This window comes from Suncus etruscus, chromosome X (assembly GCF_024139225.1).
Source record: "Suncus etruscus isolate mSunEtr1 chromosome X, mSunEtr1.pri.cur, whole genome shotgun sequence".
Classification (NCBI taxonomy): Eukaryota; Metazoa; Chordata; class Mammalia; order Eulipotyphla; family Soricidae; genus Suncus; species Suncus etruscus.
In genome coordinates, this window is record NC_064868.1 from 78,545,881 (window position 1) to 78,567,811 (window position 21,931).

General features: G+C 42.7%; 1 protein-coding gene across 1 annotated transcript in view; it reads right to left on the reverse strand.

Annotated features, from left to right (window-relative positions):
- Window positions 1–3,526: 3,526 nt before the first annotated feature.
- ATP11C (ATPase phospholipid transporting 11C) overlaps window positions 3,527–21,931 on the reverse strand; it is a 202,777-nt gene continuing 184,372 nt past the window's right edge. The window contains exons 27-29 of the mRNA XM_049767475.1: window positions 20,170–20,273; window positions 16,207–16,360; window positions 3,527–6,165 (exon numbers count right to left, since the gene is read on the reverse strand). Coding sequence (XP_049623432.1) covers window positions 6,103–6,165; window positions 16,207–16,360; window positions 20,170–20,273 — 321 coding nt within the window. The 3' untranslated portion in view covers window positions 3,527–6,102. The remainder of the gene's footprint in view (window positions 6,166–16,206; window positions 16,361–20,169; window positions 20,274–21,931) is intronic.

Here is a 21,931-nt window from a genome sequence, read left to right on the forward strand (position 1 = left end):
GAAATTTTAAGGTGCTCAGGCTCAATAAATCTGAAACAAATTTGGTGGCTTTCCAGTTGGTATGGTTCAGAATCTGGACCATTTCTGTCGGAAGATGTAGGGTGTGGTGCAGGTCTGCTGTAGTTTATGCAGAAAGGGGAATATGCACCCTTCCTTCCTGAGAATCCTACAGTGGCATCAGCTTAGACCAGACTACCTGGGACGGAGTAGTGACCATTTTCTGAACTACTTACAATATATAAAGAATTCCTATATATTCTTCATTGAGTCTCTCAAATGCCACACTCAAATAAGAGCTCAATTTCAAAACCTGAAAAATATTAGTTTCACCTATATGCTTGTATATAACCTATGTGTTATAATCAAACATCAGCCAGTGATGCCCAATCATATGCTGCTCAGTGAGGTTGTCTTCAATTCCTTTATCTGGCTGTTTTCTCAATCTTGGGTCTTCCATGATCTTTGGGGGCGGGGGAGATGGAGAGTCCAAGGGCCACTCCTGGCTATACTTGGCTGACCAGGAATTCCATGCTCAACTGCCAGTACAGTCCTGGGATTTGAGATCGGGCTTTTGTTCATTCAAGGCATATGCCCTGGCCCTCAACTTTTTCCCTAACCCCACTTTTCCATGAGCTTGACTAGTTTTTATGCTTTTTGTTCTGGTATCTCCTCAGTGACACTGAGGGCTACTAGAACCATGCCAGGTGGTGCTCAGTGGCGATGCAGTGAGAGATGGAACCCAGGAAGCACTGCATGCCAGAACTAAGCTCCAGACTGTTGGGCTAGCTCCTGATGCAAACTTTGATGCTTCTAAGGCAGATAATGCATAGAATATACAGAATATAGAATTTGGCCTTGCTGCTGCATCAGTCCATATCCTGCACTAATGTTGGTGTTACATTAGTAGTGAACCATACCTGAAGGGCACAAACTTGCATCAGAACCACTGACTGCAATCTGCTACAAGACTATGTGACAAAGGCTTGTGACCCAGTTTCACACCCTAATGGACACATGGAAGTATTTGTTATGGCATTGAGGAAACCAGGAAGTGATCGGCTAAAATTAGAGCTCCTGTATGTTGTGCATTTTAGCTCCATCAGTAACCACTCAAATTTTAGAGATTATATTTGTGGGGCACACCTTGTGATGAAAAAAAAAGCAAAGAGATAGGCTTTCCATGTGTGATGCCTGGCACCAGTTGGACCCCCTGAATACTGTAAAAATGTAGTCCCAGTGGCTCCCAGCACTGCGGAACCCAAGCAGTACTGCATCACTGGCTCTGAGATTAGCAAAGACTCCTGGGGCTGTTCAACACAAGATGCTAGGGATTCAAACCAGGGTTGGCCAAATGCTGCCTGTATTCTCTATCTCTCTGGCCCTGTGAGGGTTATAGGGTTGTGGGGATTGTTAAAGCAGTGAGCACATGGGTAGCCATGAGAGATGTTTGGCCAGAGCTCATGAGATCACAGGTGTCAGAACAGAGCTTCAGTGGCTTTGTTAGGCAGAAAATGTGCGTCCTTGTACACTGATGATGAGACGAGGGAGAGAGCAGGTGTTTTGGCTCTGTGCATCCTGTTCTCTCCACTCAAAAAGGCAGGGTCATAACACTTGCCAGCCGCAGAATTTGGGCCTGCCAGGTTGTCGGCAATGTGAGCACTGTCTCTCAGGGCGTAGGTGTCAAGGACACAGCTGAGGTACAACAGATCTTCAGGCTACTTGATTTCAATTCCTGGATCCAAGCCCCCATTGCCTCACATGTTCATTGCTGGAGAGAACGTGTCAGGTGACTAATACATGTGGGGAAAAAAGCCCCGCATCTCAGCCCTGAACCTTCAGACAGGTTAACAGCTTTAGCTGAAGAGGTTCAGGACTCAGGAACTTACACTACTGACTTGGTGAGCACCGATGATGGGATGGAGCAGCCCCCACAAGCGGCTCTTGTGTTTGTGTGTGTTTCTGTGCATGTGTGGGAGGGCACACAGGAGGAGGGAGGGAAGCCTGCACAATGAATTCCAAGAAGATTGACAGAAACTAAGGAAGAGAAAGATTAAAGCTATCACAACAAAACAAGGACACAGAGTTGCTTTCATCTGCGGTGGTCTTGGACACAGTGTTTCAGATCCCTGAATGCTGGGCCCAGTTCTTGCCACTGATTCACAAGTTCAGATGCAAGCAGCAGATTAAAAAATGGTTCAAAGGGGCTACTTAGGTCTCACCTCCTAAGACAGCACCTATTTCCCATTGCACAGAAAAAAGGAATGGAGGGGGCACAGGAGTGACTGGGCCCATGCCTGGCACATAGAAAACCCTAAATGTGGTATCTGGTATAGCACTCCCGCCCCGTACAATGCACCCAAGTGGTCACCAGTGGTCTAGTGACCACCAGGCTGAGCACCACTGGGACTCCCAGTTTTGCTACTACCCCCAAAATAAAGTCGCAAAGAAATAGGCTTTCAATGTGTGAGGCCTCAAGTTTGGGCCCTAGCACCAGCTGCCTCCCCCCAAATTAGTAAAGAGGGAATGTAGTAAATGATAGATTAAAGGCTCCAAAAATGGTGACTGGAGTGTAAAATAGGCCAATAGAGTGGAGTGACATTTGTACAAGCAAACAGAAACTTGATTTTTTGAAACCGGGACTTCAAGCATGAAGGGAACATCTACATTTGCAAAGCCTCATTATTAATTTACTTTTTCTTGGTGATATCAGCGAATGAACAAGGGCCTTGCATAGGCAAATTAAGTCCCTGCTCCAAGCCACACTCAGCATTCTCAGGGGCTATTCCTGGTTCTGTGCTTGGGGATCACCACTAATGGTGCCTTGCTGAGGAGTGAACCCAGTCCTCCTACATGCAAAGTAAGTGTTTTGCCCTTTGAGATATCTGTGTGCCACTCTGACCTAGCTGGAGTTTTGTCTATGCAGTAACAAGAGTCTTACTCAAAACTGTTAGTGATACAGGGCCGGAAAGATAGCATGGAGATAGGACATTTGTCTTGCAGCAGAAGGACAGTGGTTAAAATCCCGGCATCCTATATGGTCCCCCGAGTCTGCCAGGAGCGATTTCTGAGCATAGAGCCAAGAGGAACCCCTGAGCGCTGCTGGATGTGACCCAAAAACCAAAAAAAAAAAAAAAAAAAAAAAGAAAAGAAAAAGAAAAAGAAAAAGAAAACTCTTAGTGATACAAAAACCTCGCCAAATGGGTGTTGCTCATGGGCATGGAGTGAACTCATGTACAAATGCTAGTCTTAGGGCCAGAGCGACAATATAGTGGGGAAGGTGCTTGCCTTTCACACAGCTTAACTGCGTTCCCAACACCCCATATGGTATCTTGAACTCACCTGGAGTGAGAGGTGAAAGAAAAAGAAAAAGAGGGAGGGAGGGATGGAGGGAGGGAGGGAAGAAAAGGTGAGTTTAATCTTTTGTCACTTGTATAGGCAAAGAGGAAATGAGAAATCTATTTTCTATCACCAAATTGCTTCTATATTAATATGTCAAACAAATAGTGTTCAAAAAGAGTCTAAAATATCAATCATATCATACCAAAGTTTATTGATTACATCAAACAAAAATTTCTGTAATGAAAAAGGCAAGTTGCATTCATAAAAGATGGCATTCACATTCATTATAGAAAGCAACGAGATGTAAAAAATTGCTTAAGTGAAAAATGTAATATTGCAGTTCCATTTTAAGCTGAAAAATGATTTGTCAACACTTGCATAAAATCTGCACAATTATATACTGCATGTTATTAAAAAATTCCATCACTAAGTTATTATGAATTTGCAAATTTAGGCTTACATTTACATCGTTGCTGGTGTCTATGTGGTAGATGTGGAACTGATGTTTTCAGTTTGATAGGCAACATCCTCAAACAATGGACAGTATTTGGAGAAATGGTAAGAACGACTTGAAATTTCAAATTATTCAAGTGACAGGCAAATATGATCCCATTATTACACTGACCTCCCTCTGGCATCATCCAAGGAGATTTGACTGTAGTACTAGGAATGGACTTACTTCAATGGCTTACTTCAATTTTTTCCATGTGCCAACCCCACTTTTTTTTATTTGCTCATTCATAAAACATGAAAGTCAAATCTTTCTGAAGGATCTAGGGCTCGATACCACTGCCACTAAGAATCTGAACTGAAGTGGAGTGGATAGCTAAGAAATGGCTCTAAATCTGCTGTACTCATCTGACTTTCTAGCCATGAGGAATTTTACCTGCCACCAGTTAATGTATTTCCACTAGTCTGGATAGTGTGATTATGCCAAAGCGCCAATGATTCTGCAGTAAACAAGTCTATCCCCACCCCTGGCTCTCTCGGTATTCACAGTCCCTGTAGTTTTCACATCGAACAACAATAAAAATAGAGCAACAATCATTAAGAACAATAACGACACACTAGAAAGCTTTCCTGGGTCTGATTTTTGCTTCTGTAGCTCTTTGGACTAGGCAAAGACACTGTTTCTAGCACAATTCCTCCCATACAGGCAAGCAGAACACAGCATACTTCCTTCCGTAAGCTGGGAAGGATTTCTGACAATCCACTCAAAAATAATACTGACACAGGAGGACACACCAACATCCCGGGGAGTCAGTCAGTCAGTCAAGAATGGAATGGTCGCCGACAAGCAAGATCTTGTCACTTCTAGAATGTAAGGAAAATTACAGCTGAACGGTAAACACATAATGTACATGAAGAATCAAATGTGCCATACGGACTATATAAATATACTGGCATAGACTGATTTCAATACTTCCTCAAATCAAAGTACAACAGAAACACTAAAAATAGTACAGGCATGCCAGGAAGACAACCTGACATGGAGAATGAGAGGAAAAGACCATTTCCATCTAGTAGTCAGATGGAGTCATTTAGAGCCACAGATTTTATTTTAACAATGAGGAAACATATTTGGATTTTTTTAAGAAAAAAAACGTGGAAGCCTTTGGAGGTGATGACCTCCTCCTGAACCATACATTGAAGATTTTACCCAAGTGAATCATATGGTTGAAGGGTTTGAGCATCACCCTTAGCCAAGTTTCCTCGGAGAGATAACATTCAAGCTCTACGCCAAGGCCCTGCTCTGGGTTTACCATCTCGGGCCAGAACACAGTCCTTCCCCACCCAGCGGCTGCAGAGTCACAAAGGCTAACTCCATCAAATGGGAGTTTTGCCACTTTTGCCATTAGGCTGCTCCCCGCAACCCAGCCACTTCACCAAACCCCCACAGAGCACTGATGCCCTAAATAGTGTTTGTTTTGGGGAAACTGGTTTCACTCCTCCCCACTCCGCCCTTCATCTCTGATCCCAGTTGAACTTATATTTGCACATATCAGTTATCTCTTCACTATTTGGAAGAGTTATTAATGATTGAAAATAGTTGACTTGTAAATTCCAGAGCCCTCAGTGCTTATAATATGGGATTTAGTTCAGAATAAGAAAAATAAAATACAATTTTTTTTGGGGGGGGGGAAGTCTCACAAAAATATTCTGAATTAATACTTTTCCATGTAAGTGTTCAGGTATTTTTTTATGGCTAGGCTATTCGATCAAGAAAAAAATTAGCTCATGGGTGAACAGAAAGGTTTAACTCTGATGTACTGGTATCTCTGAGTCCTCTTGTATTTTCAAGTATTCCTTTCAGATGTTTGAAAACAAAGAATCTACGATTATCAATCAGCAGGAACAAGAAATGGGATCCAAACAGCCTATTTCTCTGCCAGGCAAAAAAAAGTAGCATGAGCAAAATCTATTCATTCCCATGGCATGACTTCTACTTTATACTACTGTGTTTAAATCCATTCACAGAATTCATGGGTGAAAAAGGCACCCATTTGGTAATTATTTTATTCTATCTAAAGCCAGAAATTCTAAGTATTCTTGCTTTCAACTTTCAGAGTAATTCGTAACTGAGTGCGTGGGCCATGGTGGCAACTGACAATAACTGCAAATGCTAAAGAGTGTCATTTGGTATTTTAATGGACATTTACTGAGATTCCTAGACACAAGAGAGTGGTTTAGTTTGTTGCATATCAAGTATCCTGAGATGAGAACGTTTTGTATCTGTTTCTTCACGCTTTCTTTTTTTTTTTTTTAGCTGTAACCACTGTCAATATGCTTGTAGGACAATAACATAGGCAGCTCGAGATTTGGATTCTGAAAAAATGTAAAAATATACAGAGTTAAAAGATTCATTTTAATAACACAGGAAAAACCCATCTGCTTAGCATTTTTCAAAAATAAATCAAGTAGTAAATTTTGTTATGAGAGTAAAGCAACTGTCTTAACCCAGTGCCAAGTTTTATTCACATGCAGGGAAAACAGTAAAGTGACAAAGGAACCCATTTTGAAGCCCCTCCAGTTTGCCAGCTGAATAGATTCTGACTTGCTTTCTGCTTTTGGACTGCTCCAGGGTTCTTCTCTAAGTATTTTCACTAGAGTTAAGTATCAGCTCACCCGGGCCCCTTCCCTAGGGCTAGGGGTTCCTTGAAAACAGGGTCATTGCATTCATTTCTGTCTCAAGCACCTAACACGGGACCTCGCAGTCAGCATATGCTCAAGGCAACACTAAATAAATGACATGGAATATCTAGCAGGGGCTGTGATCATCTTGATGGTCTACAACTGCATCAGTTTGGAAAAACTGTTAAAGAAGTATTTTACCTTTGCTCTATTTCTTCCCTGTATTCTTGTTTTTCTTTTCTGGTATTTTTTTGAGGGGAGAGATTGGGGCCATACTTAGCTGTGCCCTAAGCTTATTCCTGGCTTCCTGCTCATGAGTCATTCCTGGCCATCCTCAGGGGACCATCTGGAATGCTGGTGATCGAAGCAGGATCAGCCGTGTGGAAGGTAACCAGCCTCCTCTCTGGACTACTTTGAGCCCTCCCTCTCCTTCATCTTGAAGATCCTTTTTCTTTGTGGTAGAGCACATACAAGTCAAAGGAATCTTCTTACTCATCATCATTTGAAAAGAGATTTTGCTTTAAAGAAAAAAAAAAACCCTGTGGCTTCTCTATTGTTGGAGATGTATTTGGTTAGATGTTATCAGGTCATAATCAATAATATAAAAAACTTCTCTATCAACTATAAAATCCAGCCTTTAGAACTTGAGTAGAAGGCCTTAAATAAGCTGATACCCGCTCCTCCTGTTTGACTGCCCCAGTCAGGTCATAGCTGGACTAGAAGCCTCCTAGAGCAGTGGCTAATGAGGTTTTCTGACCTGTGGCCGTACCAAATGCACACCCTGGTCCATGGGCTGGAGATTAGTAGGCACTGGGGAGTCTACTATAGCTATAGGCGTGGTTATGAACCACTGTTAGATGGTTCCCAGCCCTGTCAGGATGCCTGTTGTCCTACAGTTCTTGAGGATGGTGCAGGGCCACAGAAGTGGATGGGGCTACCCTGAGCACCAAGAACTTACAAAAGGAACAGCTGGTACATTCTTCAGTGGGGAAAAAGCCCAGAAGCATAAACAATCAGCCATCTTCTTCCTTAAGAGCTGGAGTGACAGTACAGCGGGCAGGGCCCTTGCAGGGCACATGGCTGGCCTGGTTTGATCTCTGGCATTCCTATGACACCCCTAAGCACAGCTAGGACTGATTCCTGAGTGCAGAGCCAGGACTAAGCCGTGAGGATTGCTGGGTGTGGCCCAGAAACAACAAGAAAGAACTCTTCTTCCTTGGAGAATCAGAATTAACAATCCATCTATCTCCCCTGAAAGTGAAGCAGTGATTTTTAAGACCAATAACCCCTCCACCAGATCTGCATTAGGCTTGGGGTAGAGTGGAGAAACCCTGGAGAGGCCAAATGCAGTAGCAAGATGCACTACCCAGCCTAATCTTCCAAACCCCAAATCAAGCTTGAAAGAGCAATTCAGGGGGATACAAAGTCAACCAGAAACTATTCAGCTGAAATGAAATACACAGCTGAGAACAAGGTTATTGGGGCTGAGTGTCTCAACCATGCTGGTAGCTAGCAGGAAGCTGGTGACTGAGGGCAAATATATGTAGGCCAGACCCCTGGCCATGGGTAGCAAAGGTGCTGACTTGGGCAAAATGACCTGGCTTCCAAAATATAGTGCAGACAGTGATGAGTGACAGGGATGGAAAAAACAAGGATTTAATTCATTAGCTCCATTTGTATTCTTGGTCAGAGGGTGGAGAAGTTGCCAGCTGAAGAAAAGAGGCATACTTCAAATCTTTTACCTCTAAGAGAACTGACCTGCAAAGTCACTGGCCATAAGAACTAACTTTAGTGGGTGCAGGAAAGATGGCCCTGCCCTAAATTGTGGAGTGCCCATTTTCCAAGCAAACACCTAATCTCAGCCAGGACCTGTGGGAAGAGCCCAGAGGGCTTACAGCTCCAGCAGGGTACACAGGAGACTTCCAGAACCTTTGGCAGCAGGTCAATTCCTCCCTAGAGATTTTTGATGGTCAATTCAACAAGGCTACAACAATGAATTCATTTAGCTTTGGGAAAAAATGAATTATGGATCATTCTCATCCATTAAGACAGCATCCCCCTGAATGGCTAGGAAAGATTTCACCTCAGGAAGTTGCATTATTTTGAATAAAACTTGACACACACACAAAAGAAACATGATTAGATTGGTTCATTAATATTACATATCTACAAGGACAATCATTTTTTACCTGCAAACACACAGACACAGCACATGGAGGGACAAACACACCGAATAATTTTCACATAGTTCTACCCACACCAAAAATAAAAAACATGCAATGCTAAACTGATTTGATTGATTATACAGATGCAATTTTGGAATATTTGCAGTTTTTCAAGTGAGCTTTAGTAAATTAAAAATATTTCCTGATCATTATTTAAGAAGCATTTTCATAGGATATCTACCAGGGAAATTTGTCCCTCATAAATTAAATATATTCTGTTACTCTTCTGATCTGGAAGAACCTAAATTTTTATTTGGGGGTGATTAGCAAATGAAGAAATAAAGAGCCAATAATGTGTACATATTTTCCCATATTCCAAGTAATGCATCTTTATATTTTGCAGAGTAGTATAAAGTTCACCACACCAACAGAAGAGAAAATTTAGAGAGTAATATTTTCATTGTTTTCTTTATAATGCTGTTAATCTGTTTCTTTAAAGCCAGCCCGCTTGCTTAACACTAGGTACCTGTTACAATATATTAGATTCGTCTGAGAATGTTCGTAAAAGAAGAGGTCTGACTGAAGGTCTGGTAGATAATGGGTCAGATGCCCTGTTACAGCTCAGATTTCTCTGTAATAGTGAGGTAAAAATACTTAAAGCATTTGAAGATTGTTTGACCTACCTGGTGCTAAAATGTAAATTTCTTATAGACTATTCTGGCCCCATGTACACATGATTTAGACTAGAGTAAATGCATCACAGTTAAATGAATACAATTAAGGATCTAAGATTCTTCACCTTAAATTTTTCTCATGGCAGCAGTAGAACAGACAGCAGAAAGTAGTATGTGGCAAACTTGGATTTTTGAAATGGCACTGGTAGTAACGTTATGTGGGAGATGAGGCAGTATGGTTTCATTAGTAAACCTTACCATCCTGTTGGTGAACACCTCTGAGTTTGTTGAGCTGGTGCTTTGAGTGTGTCAGACTGAGAGACCTTTGTGCCAAACATTCCTTGTCTTGGGGACCAAGCTAGCTGTAATGCGCCAGGATCATCGCCTATGAACCAGAAGTCAAGGGGACTAGGGCCTTACAGTCCAAGTTTGTGAAACTCACTTCCTTTCCGCTGGGACAATTGGGGAAGGTGAACAAAAGGATTTGAGGAAAATGACAAGATACAGTCTTAAGTCTCAACAGGAGAGATAAAAATGAGTCATGAAAAGTAACTTTTCATAAAGCCAGAAAATGGTGTCAAGCAAATGAGAATGCAAGCAAGTCAGTACATTAAGAAAGGAAATCACCTTATTCACTCCAAGAGAAACTGTGATTGCTGGAAGTTTGAGAAAGCATGAAGATAGTAGATGTTCCTGAGGAAGGGAGGCGTTTCGTTACCTTGTTCACAATTGCATAAAAGGTGGAATATTGCAGTAGGAAAGAGAGAAATGCAGAAACCAAAAAAAAAAGTAAATATTCTCTCAAATGTAAGACATTTAAAAAAGAAACATTGAGAATTTGAAGTTGAAATGACATGTTAGTTGGAAGACATTAGCAGAGACAGAAACCTTCTATTCTACGTGCAGTTATTTTTCTAGTTATCGATTCTATTAACGAAAAATTACAAACTCTTATGGCAGTGCTGAGGATCAAACTAAGTTCTCCCACATGCAAGGCATGCACTTCCCACTAAGGTCCAGGACCTCTGCAAATGGACTAGTATGAAAAGGGTATTTTAACACCTGGTTCTCTTTGGAATAGGCTAATCTTTAATCAGTAACTAAACTACGTGAGTTCCAAATCTGTTGTGTATTAAGATGGTCCATCCATCAGAAATCTATCATGAACTATCTTCCCATCCTCCTCAGTCGCACAGACAGACCTCAAAGGGCCTTGGGCAATGGCAGGCAGAAAACCAAATCAAAACTAATTATTGATACAAAGGGAGAAAGTAGCATGAGACCACATCACAATCCCCTTTAACTCTGGACTAATGCTCAGCTTCTTTTGGGGGAAAGCCAAAGAGCCTCAGAGAAGCAAAGTACATGTTCTCCCACTGAGCTACATCCCTGGCTTTCTATAATTTTTATTTGATAGTTTTTAGGCAACACTGTGATCGGGGCTTACTCCTGACTCTGACTTAGAATCACTTCTGTCAGGGCTTGGGGACTTACAGGCAATACCTGAACCAGGGTTGACTGTGTATAAACCAAGAGCCTTACCCATTATATTATCTCTCCAGTCACAGGGCTTATCTTCTTTATTCTAATATAGTTACATTGGTTTCCTTCCCTTTCTTTCAGAACCTATAAGAATGTAGTTCAAAAGGCTATGCTTTTCTTTTTCTTACAAAACTTCAAGAAAAAAACTAGCTTGATAACTTGAGGGTTTAAATCAAGAAAGCTAAGTTTTTCTTTTAAAATTATCTTCATGTTGTGGGTCTAAAGTTCTAAATTAACCCACAGACTTGGTCTCGGCACTGCCCAAGCAGGGGATGATATCAAATCAACTTTGGGGATGAGCTCAAAATTTTTGCTCATCAGGATTACCCATATCATCTTCTTAGTAACTAATGAACATAGGTTTAGGAAAAGAAATAAGCTACTGTAACAAATAGCAATCAGCATCTTATAATCAAACAAAAAGGCAAAGAGTTCTATTTTAACATATCTATATTTTTCCTGTTCATATTTTGCCTTAAATGAAAAAAGTTGGTGACATGCAAATTAGCAATAAAACTGGATAAATCATTGTTTAGATTTTTTAAGAAAAAAATTTTAAGAGCTGTCTTCTAGCCTGTGGGCAAAGTTTTTTTTTTTTACCATATTAACATGATATCAAGCCCCCCGCCCCACGATTTACTATTTAAGCCTATGTGTTGCTGTGACCCTTTTTATTCCTATGGACAGACACTTAGCCAATAGTAGAAAACTCTTGACTTAACCTATTTCAAACTGTTAGTGCAAGCACTTTTTGATGCAGTCAAAACTTGTATCCAACCATCGGTGATAAGAGTCTATGAAACAGATATTTATAAGGGGGCTAATTAGGTAACTTGGTAAAAGAAAAGGAAATATGGAAGTAGAGAAAGCAGGAGAGACAGCATGGTCAGAGTAGTCAAAGCAATCCAAAACAGATATAGCTAGCAATCGCAGGGGGCAGTGTGGAGGTGGAGGTAGGGAGAATGAGCTAGAACAGTACAGCTATGTCACATTCCTTTGCAGTTATCTAGAAAGCTTTGGCACCAGCTCAGTCAGCAGAATGTCAAAGAGGCCAATGCATAAAGGACCATCTCAACAGCCACGACTCAGAGTCCATGTGCCTTTTGTGTGATCCAGGTGTCTATGACATGATCAGAAAACTCACAGCAACCATCACATCACTATGGACAGTGGGGTCCCTTGTCCTCTCCCAGTTGTCCAAAGCATTTTCTCTGGGAATTTGGCTCAGTCCATGGGCCTTCTTCCTTTTCCCCATCTTCCACATTGAGACCACTCCCGAGAGTGATCTGTCTCATTTGTGCAAACATCCCAAGCTAGGCATGAACATCTGGCTGAGGCCACTTCCATTACATTATAATGTTTACAGGTTTTGTATGTGAAGCCAAGTCTCCCTTTAGAACTCACAAAAAATTGGTGGGAATTTCTTATCTGGCCATGGGAAGGGTATTTACTACTTGGTGAGAAGGCCCAGCTTTTTTTTGTTATCAGAGGGTATGTTTTTGTTTGTGTTTTTTTTGTTTGTTTTGGTATTAGGACCACTCAGGGTATACTTCTGGCTATGAACTCAGGACTCCCTCCTGGCAGTGCTTGGGAGATCCTATGAAATCATGGGGATCAAACCCAGGTTGGCTGTGGACAAGGTACATTGTCTACCTGGTGTAATGTGGCTCCAACCTAGGCCTGATATTTTTTAATTGCTTGAGAGAGAGCCTAATATTGGTGGTGAGGAGGGATACAGTTTGTAGAAACCCCAAATCCTCAACATTTAACTATCCTTCATATTCTGTTGCCACACTGCTCAGAGCGCAATGGAATTTTCCTCATGTACTGTTGGCAACATAGCCATGTGGCCTGATAAATTTATGAGCCAGAGAAAAACCCTCAAATCTTGAACTGTACAATTCTAGCTCAAAAATGGAACCTAACTGCTGACTAGATAGCTGAAGAATGTGATCTTATCTACAATTCCTCTGAGCACATTGACTGAGCACAGCTTTCTCTCTAGTTCTCAAGTGAGAACTGTTTTAAAGGCTAAATAAATGAAGCTGGAGCCCCGCTGTGGTTGAGGCTGCCACACCTCATTCTCGCTACTGGCAGCCTCAAGAGATCATGACCCGGATCTGGAAATAGTTCAGCTGAGTGGTGACAAGTCACATCAGCAAGTATATCATTCTGCTTTAATACAGGCTTACTAAAGTGTTGCCATATGAACCCCTTTTCTGAGTGGCTGACAGTGGATGGTCCTCTTGAGGAGCTGGGGCCATACCCGATTCGCCCCCAGAATGGCCAATCCCTAGTACAGTAGGTAGTTGAGCATCAGGCAATATGTGCTGGACTGACTAGTATTCAAGTAGAAGGTGACTGCTGAATGGAAAAGGCTCAACTTCTTTCTCAAATGCCCCTGGGCCTACTTCTCTCCCCACCACTGAGCTCCTTCTCACAGCAGCTGCCACCATATCCTGTTGGTGTACACACAGGATCCAAGATGCTGATAGGTTTAAGTCAATGCTATCTTCCACCGATAGGTCAGAACATGCTTCCCCCCTTAGGAAACCTGCCAGGTATGAGCCCCACCCCAAGTAAAAGGACCATTAGCCTCTTCTCAGAACTGAAGCAATGCATTAGCAAGGGATGTTGAACAATTCAGTCAGCTTGCATAGACTGCTAGCCTCTCGGATGGCCTTTCTGCTGTTATCTGAGAAGCGGCTTCTGGCTCTCTGACATGGCCCAATAGGGTCCTGGAGCACAAATGCAACTTCTTAGAAGAGTCGTAGCTGCCATGTTCCAGTTGGCCTTTATGCATTTGTGAGCACCGCTTTGCTCTTAGCATTTTCTCACGAGACTGGGGGTGTGTGGAAGGTGGGGGGAGAGGCAGCATAGGTGAGTGCCCACAATGTTTGGTCTCCTCTGCAACTCTCAAAATCCCAGAGTCGGAAAAGCCAGGCAGCCTTTCCGGCGTTGGATGGAAAGAGAGATGTTCATCAGTAGGCGGTTCAACATATTCTTATTGGCTCCATGGAGCTTGGGAGAAATGAATGAATGATTGGATGGATGGACATGACTGTGAGAGGTTCTCCTGGCTGAATGAGCACATTAGCATGCCAAGCTACAGCACATACATACTCGTGAATTCTTGCTGCCATGGCTGTCACTCAGAGCACAGGTAGCATGCTAGACCCGTGGCCACCTTCTGGGCTGCCAAACTAAAAGGGCTGCAATCCCAGCACTCGCTGCCTTCAACGGAGGTTCATGATGGGCAGTTTCAGAGAAAGAAAGTGCTCAGCATCTTAAGCAAGGACTGCGCTGTAGTGGCCCATCAGGTAATGGTCATCTGGGTTTGATAAATTCACTTCATCCATTTTCAAAACCATTTAATTGCTATAAAAGTCACCTCCAGCCAGTGTCAAAAAGTTTTTTTTAATGAAAAGGCCTAACAGAGTGATTAGCGATATGTTGGAAGGTTTTGATTTTTGCGGTTTTGATAGCATCATTAGAAGACAAAGCTGGGTGTGAGCCATTATTAAACAGTAGTTGAGGGGCTCAACTACCTCAGTTAAAAAAAAACACTTTAGAGCACCCTCCCCCAAATACACTCCCAAATAAAGAGAGGGAGACAGCATCTTCGAGACCCTTCCCAACAAGTTTTCTGCTACCAAAATATATTTTTCTCTTTTTAATACTGATTCTATTTGGGGGCCACACCTGGTAGTGCAATGGCTGGAGCAGGAGCTACTCTTGGTACAGTGCTCAGGGGATCATGCAGTGCTGGTGATCAAATCTGGGGTTCCTGCAAGCAAAGCATGACCTAGAGTTCTTTGAGCCATCTCCCTGGGCCACAGTGCCATTTAAAAAAAAATTGGGCGTCATGCAAATTGCCATTGAGTCCTGAGCAGAGTCGGCTATATGCATCTGGTTTATTCTTGAGTTCAAGGTATAATCAAATAAAGGTGACTTTTCCATCCTAAGACTGAGAACACTAGGCTGCAAAGAATTCGCTGAAGGTCTCTGGGAAGAATTGAAAAACAGACTAAGGTGGTCTTAGCTAGGATAAGATTACTGTGTCCAGTCCCAGCCCAAAATGCAAGTGGAGGCAGCGAGTTGAAGAGCTTCTGAGCACCTTCTGCCATTTAACGCTGGGGCTCAGGATTAGTGTTGCTTATGCCACTGACCATTGTTTCTTGTGACTTTGTGACTGGGACTGATACCATTTGTATCAGGAAGCACTTTTTAAAAAATAAAAAAAATAACTTTGATCAAAAAAAGTAATGAAAAATAAAACACAACTCAAGAAACAGCTGCACACTGTTCCATTATACTCATTTGAAAAACTCATATCAGTATAAAATCCAACTGCTGGAGTCTATTCCTTCAAAAGATCCAAACAATAACAAAAATAATATACACACACCAAAAAACTCAGGAAAAGCCAGTTTGTGGTTAAACTGACTGGCTAATGTGATCAAATAGTTCAGGTGCATATAGCTTAGACTATTTTCTACCAATATTCCTTTGTAGCGGCTAGAAGGTGAGTTTTAGATGTCTGTCTGCTGAAAACAGGGTTTGCTGGGCAAAACAAGCACTGGCAAGAATGTGACTTATTTCATTCACTTGTTGCTCAAAATTTGCCCCAAGTTTTCATGTTCAGACTACTCCGTCCTTCTTACTTTTCAAGTCTCTTTCAAACCCATTCAAATGCTAGCAGATAATGCGGGCCAAGTTGCTAAGCAGAGAGTAATAACTTCCCATTCCTATGGGAAATTTACCATTGAAGGGGGAAAAAATTCAACACACTCATAAAAACAAACCTAAATTTTTACAAGTGTGTTCAGGAGCTGAGAATGTAGAAAGCACATCTGGGGACTTGTCTTAGGCTCAAATATACTGCCAGACAGACAGGGCTAGAAGCAACACAGAGATTAAGCAGCACTATAATTCAAGGAAGGGGAAAGGCTTGAAAAAAGGCAAATTGGGATAATCAACTAAAAAAATCTGCAAAACCTCCAGAGGGAATTTTCTAAGGTTAGAGCTGGAATGTTGGTGTGGAAATCCCAGTAGAAAAAAGTCTAGGATAAGAAAAAATAGCCATTGTTCCATGTAAAAGTCCATATGGAGCATGTGAAATACTCCATATGGATTGCTAGGCCACAGAGAACACTATTCAGGAATCTACTTACCACCTGCATTGGATAACGAAGTTTTTACTATACTTTTTAGGCAGAAGAGGAAATTAAGTGATGAACCTGTAAGGAGGGGTTTAACATGCTGTAACTGATATAAGTCTCTAAATCAAGAGTTCACGACAGCTATTGAAGCGCCTTCAGGAAATGAGGTTATAATAGAAACTTAGGTCTTACCCTGGCACTTCTTCTTCTTACATTCTTTAGCACTATCAGGAGAATCTCAGGGAAAAGGCTGATAAATATTAGAAGAATTATGGCCAACCACGTGGACACAGATGACAGCATTTGAGCAAACACGAAATACATTCTCTGCTGCTTAAGGAAAGGCCTGGAGAGGAAAGAAAATACACAACAGAAAAAGAAAAAAAAAACACAACAAATCAGGTTCTGTCAATCATAAACCAATGGCATGGAAACTGTCTTTTGTACTTTAAAGGTAATCTCTGCATAGTTATACAAATAATGTTCTTAACAACACAACCCAAAGTAGCAAACGTTGCATTTACCAAATGTTTGGAAAGGTAGGAGAGATCATACATCCAAAGGGAAAAAAAAGATAAGATAAAATAAAATGCAGTTGATTGATTGGGACACCACCAAGCAATCAGCTCTGAAGGCGGCCAACTGGAGAATATTTATTTGCATTAGAAAATGCTGGAGCATCCAAGATATTCAAGAGAAAAGATGGTTCTTTAGGGGCCGGAGAGATAGCATGGAGGTAAGGCGTTTGCCTTTCATGCAGGAGGTCATCGGTTCGAATCCCGGCTTCCCATATGGTCCCATATGGTCCCCTGTGCCTGCCAGGAGCAATTTCTGAGCCTGGAACCAGAAATAACCCCTGAGCACTGCCGGGTGTGACCCAAAAACCACAAAAAAAAAAAAAAAAAAAAAGATGGTTCTTTAATATTCTGAAGAAATTTACTTCCTTGGCTCTCTTATTAAGATCAGGATGGATTTTTGTTCCCTGTACAACAACTGAAGGGGCATTTTCTAAACAAGGTCCCACCCAAACTATAAAATAAAATTTTAAGGGGCTGGAGAGATAGCATGGAGGTAAGGCTTTTTTGGCCTTTCATACAGAAGGTCATTGGTTCGAATCCCGGCATCCCATATGGTCCCGGAGCCTGCCAGGAGCGATTTCTGAGCCTGGAGCCAGGAGTAACCCCTGGGCGCTGCTGGGTGTGACTCAAAAACCAATAAAATAAAATAAAATAAAATTTAAAAAAAGGGACAGTAATGCTTGCTTATGTCTCTCAAATGGGTGGCATTTACCACTTCCATTCACAGCATTTGGGTGTGCCAAGAATGCTGTGACAGGGCAGGGTGCTGTGGATGGGCCCTGCAATCTGGTAGCTCAGGGAAGCCACTGACTTGTCAGGCAGCTGCTGAGAAGTGCAAACCTGCCTCACTTTTATTTGATGGTGATGCTCTGGGGCACCACTCCTGGATCTAGACTCAAGAGTACTCCCTGGCAGTGCTCAGGGGACACTATAAGGCCCCAGGACTGCAGCCTTATTGCTGCAAGTGAGCTCTAAAGACTCCAACATTCTATAGCTAGACTAAGCTCCAATGCTGTTACAAAAAACGGAGGTGCATGGGAGATTCTCTTGGGATTGGGATCCCTTAGGCCAGTCACTGCAGAGAAACTAGTTTTTTAGGCAAGAGGAGATGTTTAGGCTATTTTAATTTTTATTAGGGAGTGCACATCTGGTGGTGCTGGAGCTCCCTTACAACAGCCTGGTTGCAGTGATCAAATCCAGCTTGTGGCTCTGAGCACATAAGGACTAGACCTTTAGGTCTGACTCTCTTGGGTAGTGTTTGCTCGCATTTCTCTACCTTGAGCTTGGCAGAAATAGTGAAAAGAGGCAGATAGATACACGGCTACACTGGGCCTGTGTACTCTGATGCAGCATCTAGCCAGACCAAGAGTTAAGAGCAATGACTCTTTTGTGAGCCTGCAGGCTAGCACTGACCAAAGTTTGAGAATCAATAGTGGGGTCCCTAGCCCTCCAAAAAATGTCTCTGGCAGAGTACTATCCTTCTTCTAGTTCAGAAGTGCAACCTACTTTCCTAGGCTATTATTTGAGCCACACGAAGAGGCCAAAGGCAGCTGATGACTAGCCACAGGTATTTGTGACATAGTCCTATTTGAGAGATTTTTTAACCTCTATGGTAGTTATAGAGAACTTTTAAGAGTAAGAGAGCCCCCCTGAGTACTGCCAAGGGTGCTCCTGAGCCAGGAAGACCCTCTGAGTACCACTGAATATGAAATCTCCCAAATAAATACTACTACTAATAATATAAAAATATGAAAAACATACATGTTTTATTTCCTCCCTTCATGCTGGGTATGTACTGGTGTGTACTCTCGCCACTCAGGAGAAGCCCGTGTTCTCTTGAATACATTATCTTTCCTTCTCTCCCCCCTTTCCTCCCTTTACTTCCCAATAAAAGGGTTACACTGTAAACCACAGTCAAAACCCAAAAATAGCATTGTTCCTAGTCTGGATTTGGGGGAGCTGCCCTGTTACTGCCCACCCCAAAGAGGGGTGTGCCACATGTCCCCAGAGGTCAACCAGAACCGGCATTCAGGAGAAGTTCCAGTAGTTCTTGGTTGCAGCAGGTGGAGGGGTTCCCAGTGCAAGTCTATATGCAGTGAGTAACTCAACTCGGGTTCCTCTGAACTCCCTCAGGCAGCACTGCTGGTGAGGGGGATCCACGCCATCTCCTTGATCCAGCCCCTGCTCTAAGTAGCATGAAGGGTCGGGCCGTTAGAGACTGCCAATGTTCGACCCACTTCAAGGGGGTGAAAATAGAGTCTGGGGAAACAGAACCTTGTTGGCTAGAAATAGTTTATTTCTTGTGCAGAGTTCATGCCATTATTTCAGGTGCTGACAGTGATGGAACTCTGGAGCAGCCCGGTGAGTTCCGTTCAGTTAATCACCTCTGATACATTAGTCAGTCACGAAGGTAAGAGAAGGCCTTCACTTTCATCAGCTAGCTACCTACACCACTGGAACCCAATGTCCCTTGTAATTACACTTCCTAGGGCTGCACCTTTATAATGGGGCCCGGGTTTTTCATTATTGTTATTTCTTTAAGCTCGGAATTAAAAAAAAAGTTTTTCATAAGAAATAACAGTTTCTTTTAATTGAGTCTCCAGGGACAAGGCCTGGCTGGTACTCTCATCTTTGGGATAACCAAAATATGGCCTGAATACATGATTTTTCTCAAATCAGTGAAAAGATGTACTCCCAGAATCTTTCCTTTGATTTCTTCTAGATATGCTAGAGGGTAAGTGGGGGTAGGGGGGGAGAGTAGTGATTGGTTGATGAAAACAACTGTGAGACTAATCTAACACAAATGTAGGCGCCTGGCAGTGGGGAAAGAAGATGGCAAACTGGCCAATCCCAGCTGTCTATTATCTCTCTCAAGCACAGCTTCTGGTGTCAACTTCTGTGCTAATCTTGCTGAAGCAGGTAGCCTATTCAACAGTGTCTCCCAAAGCACAAAATGGATCCTGAATATGTATTAACTGAGTCAATGGAAAAGAAATGAATTTTCAGGCCCAACTGTAGGGTCTGTCTTTACTACCACCACCACAACAGCCCCAAACTGAGGATTTCCACAGATAGATTTCTGAGTATCACTTAATATACACACCCTATGCCTTGAACCCATCTATAGTGACACAGAGGATGATCTACCATAAAGAGAGAACAGGGACCCAACAGCCGACAGTGTATCTATTGTGGAAACATTTCACAGGAGGAACATTTCCATGGGAACTGTGTTTTGTTCCTTGGGAGAAATAAATAAAATTATTCTTTGGGAGGCCATCCTAGAAAGTACTGTATGGCCCTTCAGAGAAAGGATCTTTCTGTACTCTGGAGCTGAGAGGTTTGGACAGGAGTAAATATCTTCGAATGACTTAGAGCTCTACTGGGGGACAGAAATCTTACCTGAAAATGTCTATGTGACTGAGAAGTAAAATCCAGTCCATGAGCACTGGAGGTCTGCCATCTGCACATAATCCTGGCCCTCCAGACTTAACCACATTCGAAGAGACCAGAGATAGAGCCCAAGGCTCATCTGGTTGTTTTTGTACATGTTACTCACACGTGTGTAGCTGCTTACCAAATAATTCCGCCCCAGAAGAAGGAGAAAAATACATAAAAGGCTAAAGAACCCCAGATCACAAAGTGATTGATCCATGTCCAGAATCGGGTATCCAAGGCAAGCTGTGAAGAAAGAACACAAGAGATTCTCATGACGTGGAGCCCTTGACATGATGGGGTAAAGTTGGCTTGTAAGTGGTCTTCAACTATGGGAGGCACCACCTCCCATACACCCAGGGAACAAAAAAATCCAAATTCCAAGAACAAAATCCATCCTTTTAAAGAGGGGAGGTATGGAAAGAAAGACTGGAGCTCTGAGCAGCTGTGGGTAGGCAAGGAGCTAAGAATGAGCTGTAGGGACGTCTGCTAAGGAAGGTCAAGGCATGTGGTGAATGGGCATATCCAGGTGTTGGACTTCCCAGTCTACTGGGCAGGTGTTGGTGAGGACTGATACTTAGTAGCAGCAGCAGGAGGCAGGGGTGCCACGGGAGGGGAGCCACACTGCACAAAAAGTGTGAAGAAAGCTCAGTCATCACAGAGAGGGGCGACAAAACTCAAGGGCAACTGGCTCTCTACTGCTGCCAGCATGCAACAAGGACAGTGAAGTGATGATATTGGGGGGACCTCTTGATTGTCAGATTCTACTCTGGTCTATGTAACAAACACCTCATTTCATAGCCCCATTTTCCTCTGAGCTGCTGCTTTCTGGGACTAGGGTGACTGCATTTTGCAAGCATCATTGGGAACCCATCACGTGTGCTGTGTGTGTGCCTGAAAACTCCTGGGCATCAATGAGCACAGTTGTGGGTGTTTTCTATCTGATAGTGTCTTCGATTTTTTACTTGCTCAGAGAGCAAGATCCACTATTGTTATCTTTCCTCACTCCTTAACAGAAGGTGAACACCACTGCAGAGAATCCCATGGATCTGCTATGGAAAAGATAGTCAGGGAAACAGTGACCACCCCAAGAAGAGTTAGAGTAAGTTTGTGAAGACACAAGTGGAAACTACCGCCTAGAAGGCCCAGTTGAACTGTGATGGGACAGAGAGATAGCAGGAAGGATGGGAGCAGGACACTGAGTCAAGGTGGCTGCCAGTTCAGGGTAGGGAAGGGTGGGACATGATAGGAAAACACAGCAGCTCATCTTCATGGAAATGAACCCAATCTAGGTGCTGAGCCTCATTCTAGTACTTTTCATACTGGGGTGCAAGCGGTAATTCAGCGGGGAGGGCATTTGATTTGCACGCAGCTGGGTCAGGTTTGATTCCTCGCACTATATATGATCCCCCGAATCCTGCAGGAGTAAACCCTGAGCACAAAGTCAGGAGTAAGCCCTAAGCACCACTAGGTGTGCCCCCCCCAACAAAAAAAAACATTTCTGACTTTGCACAAAAGTTCTCATAAGTACAAATTCCTTGTTATTGCTAATTTATTTCCATCTCATAGGAAGGAAACGAAATGAATCCAGCTCAGAATTGGATAATTACAAATGAACTGTAACATTTTCTTTTGAGGCCCTGAAATATTCCAACTAGTAAGGAACAAAGTAAATATATGTGACTTCTCTTTAGTGTGGGTGAGGAAGCATGGTGATTAGATATCCTTTGCCAACTATACCGCTGAACCCTAGTTCTGACCACTGGTTATAGTGGAGTTCAGGTTAAGGTGCTCGTGCTTGGACCCCAAAGTGAGATGTTACTACTGGAAACATCAATTTGATGATGCTTTCATCTATGGCAGATCCTCAACTTAAGCCTCAAGGATAGCTCTTCTGAAAGGCA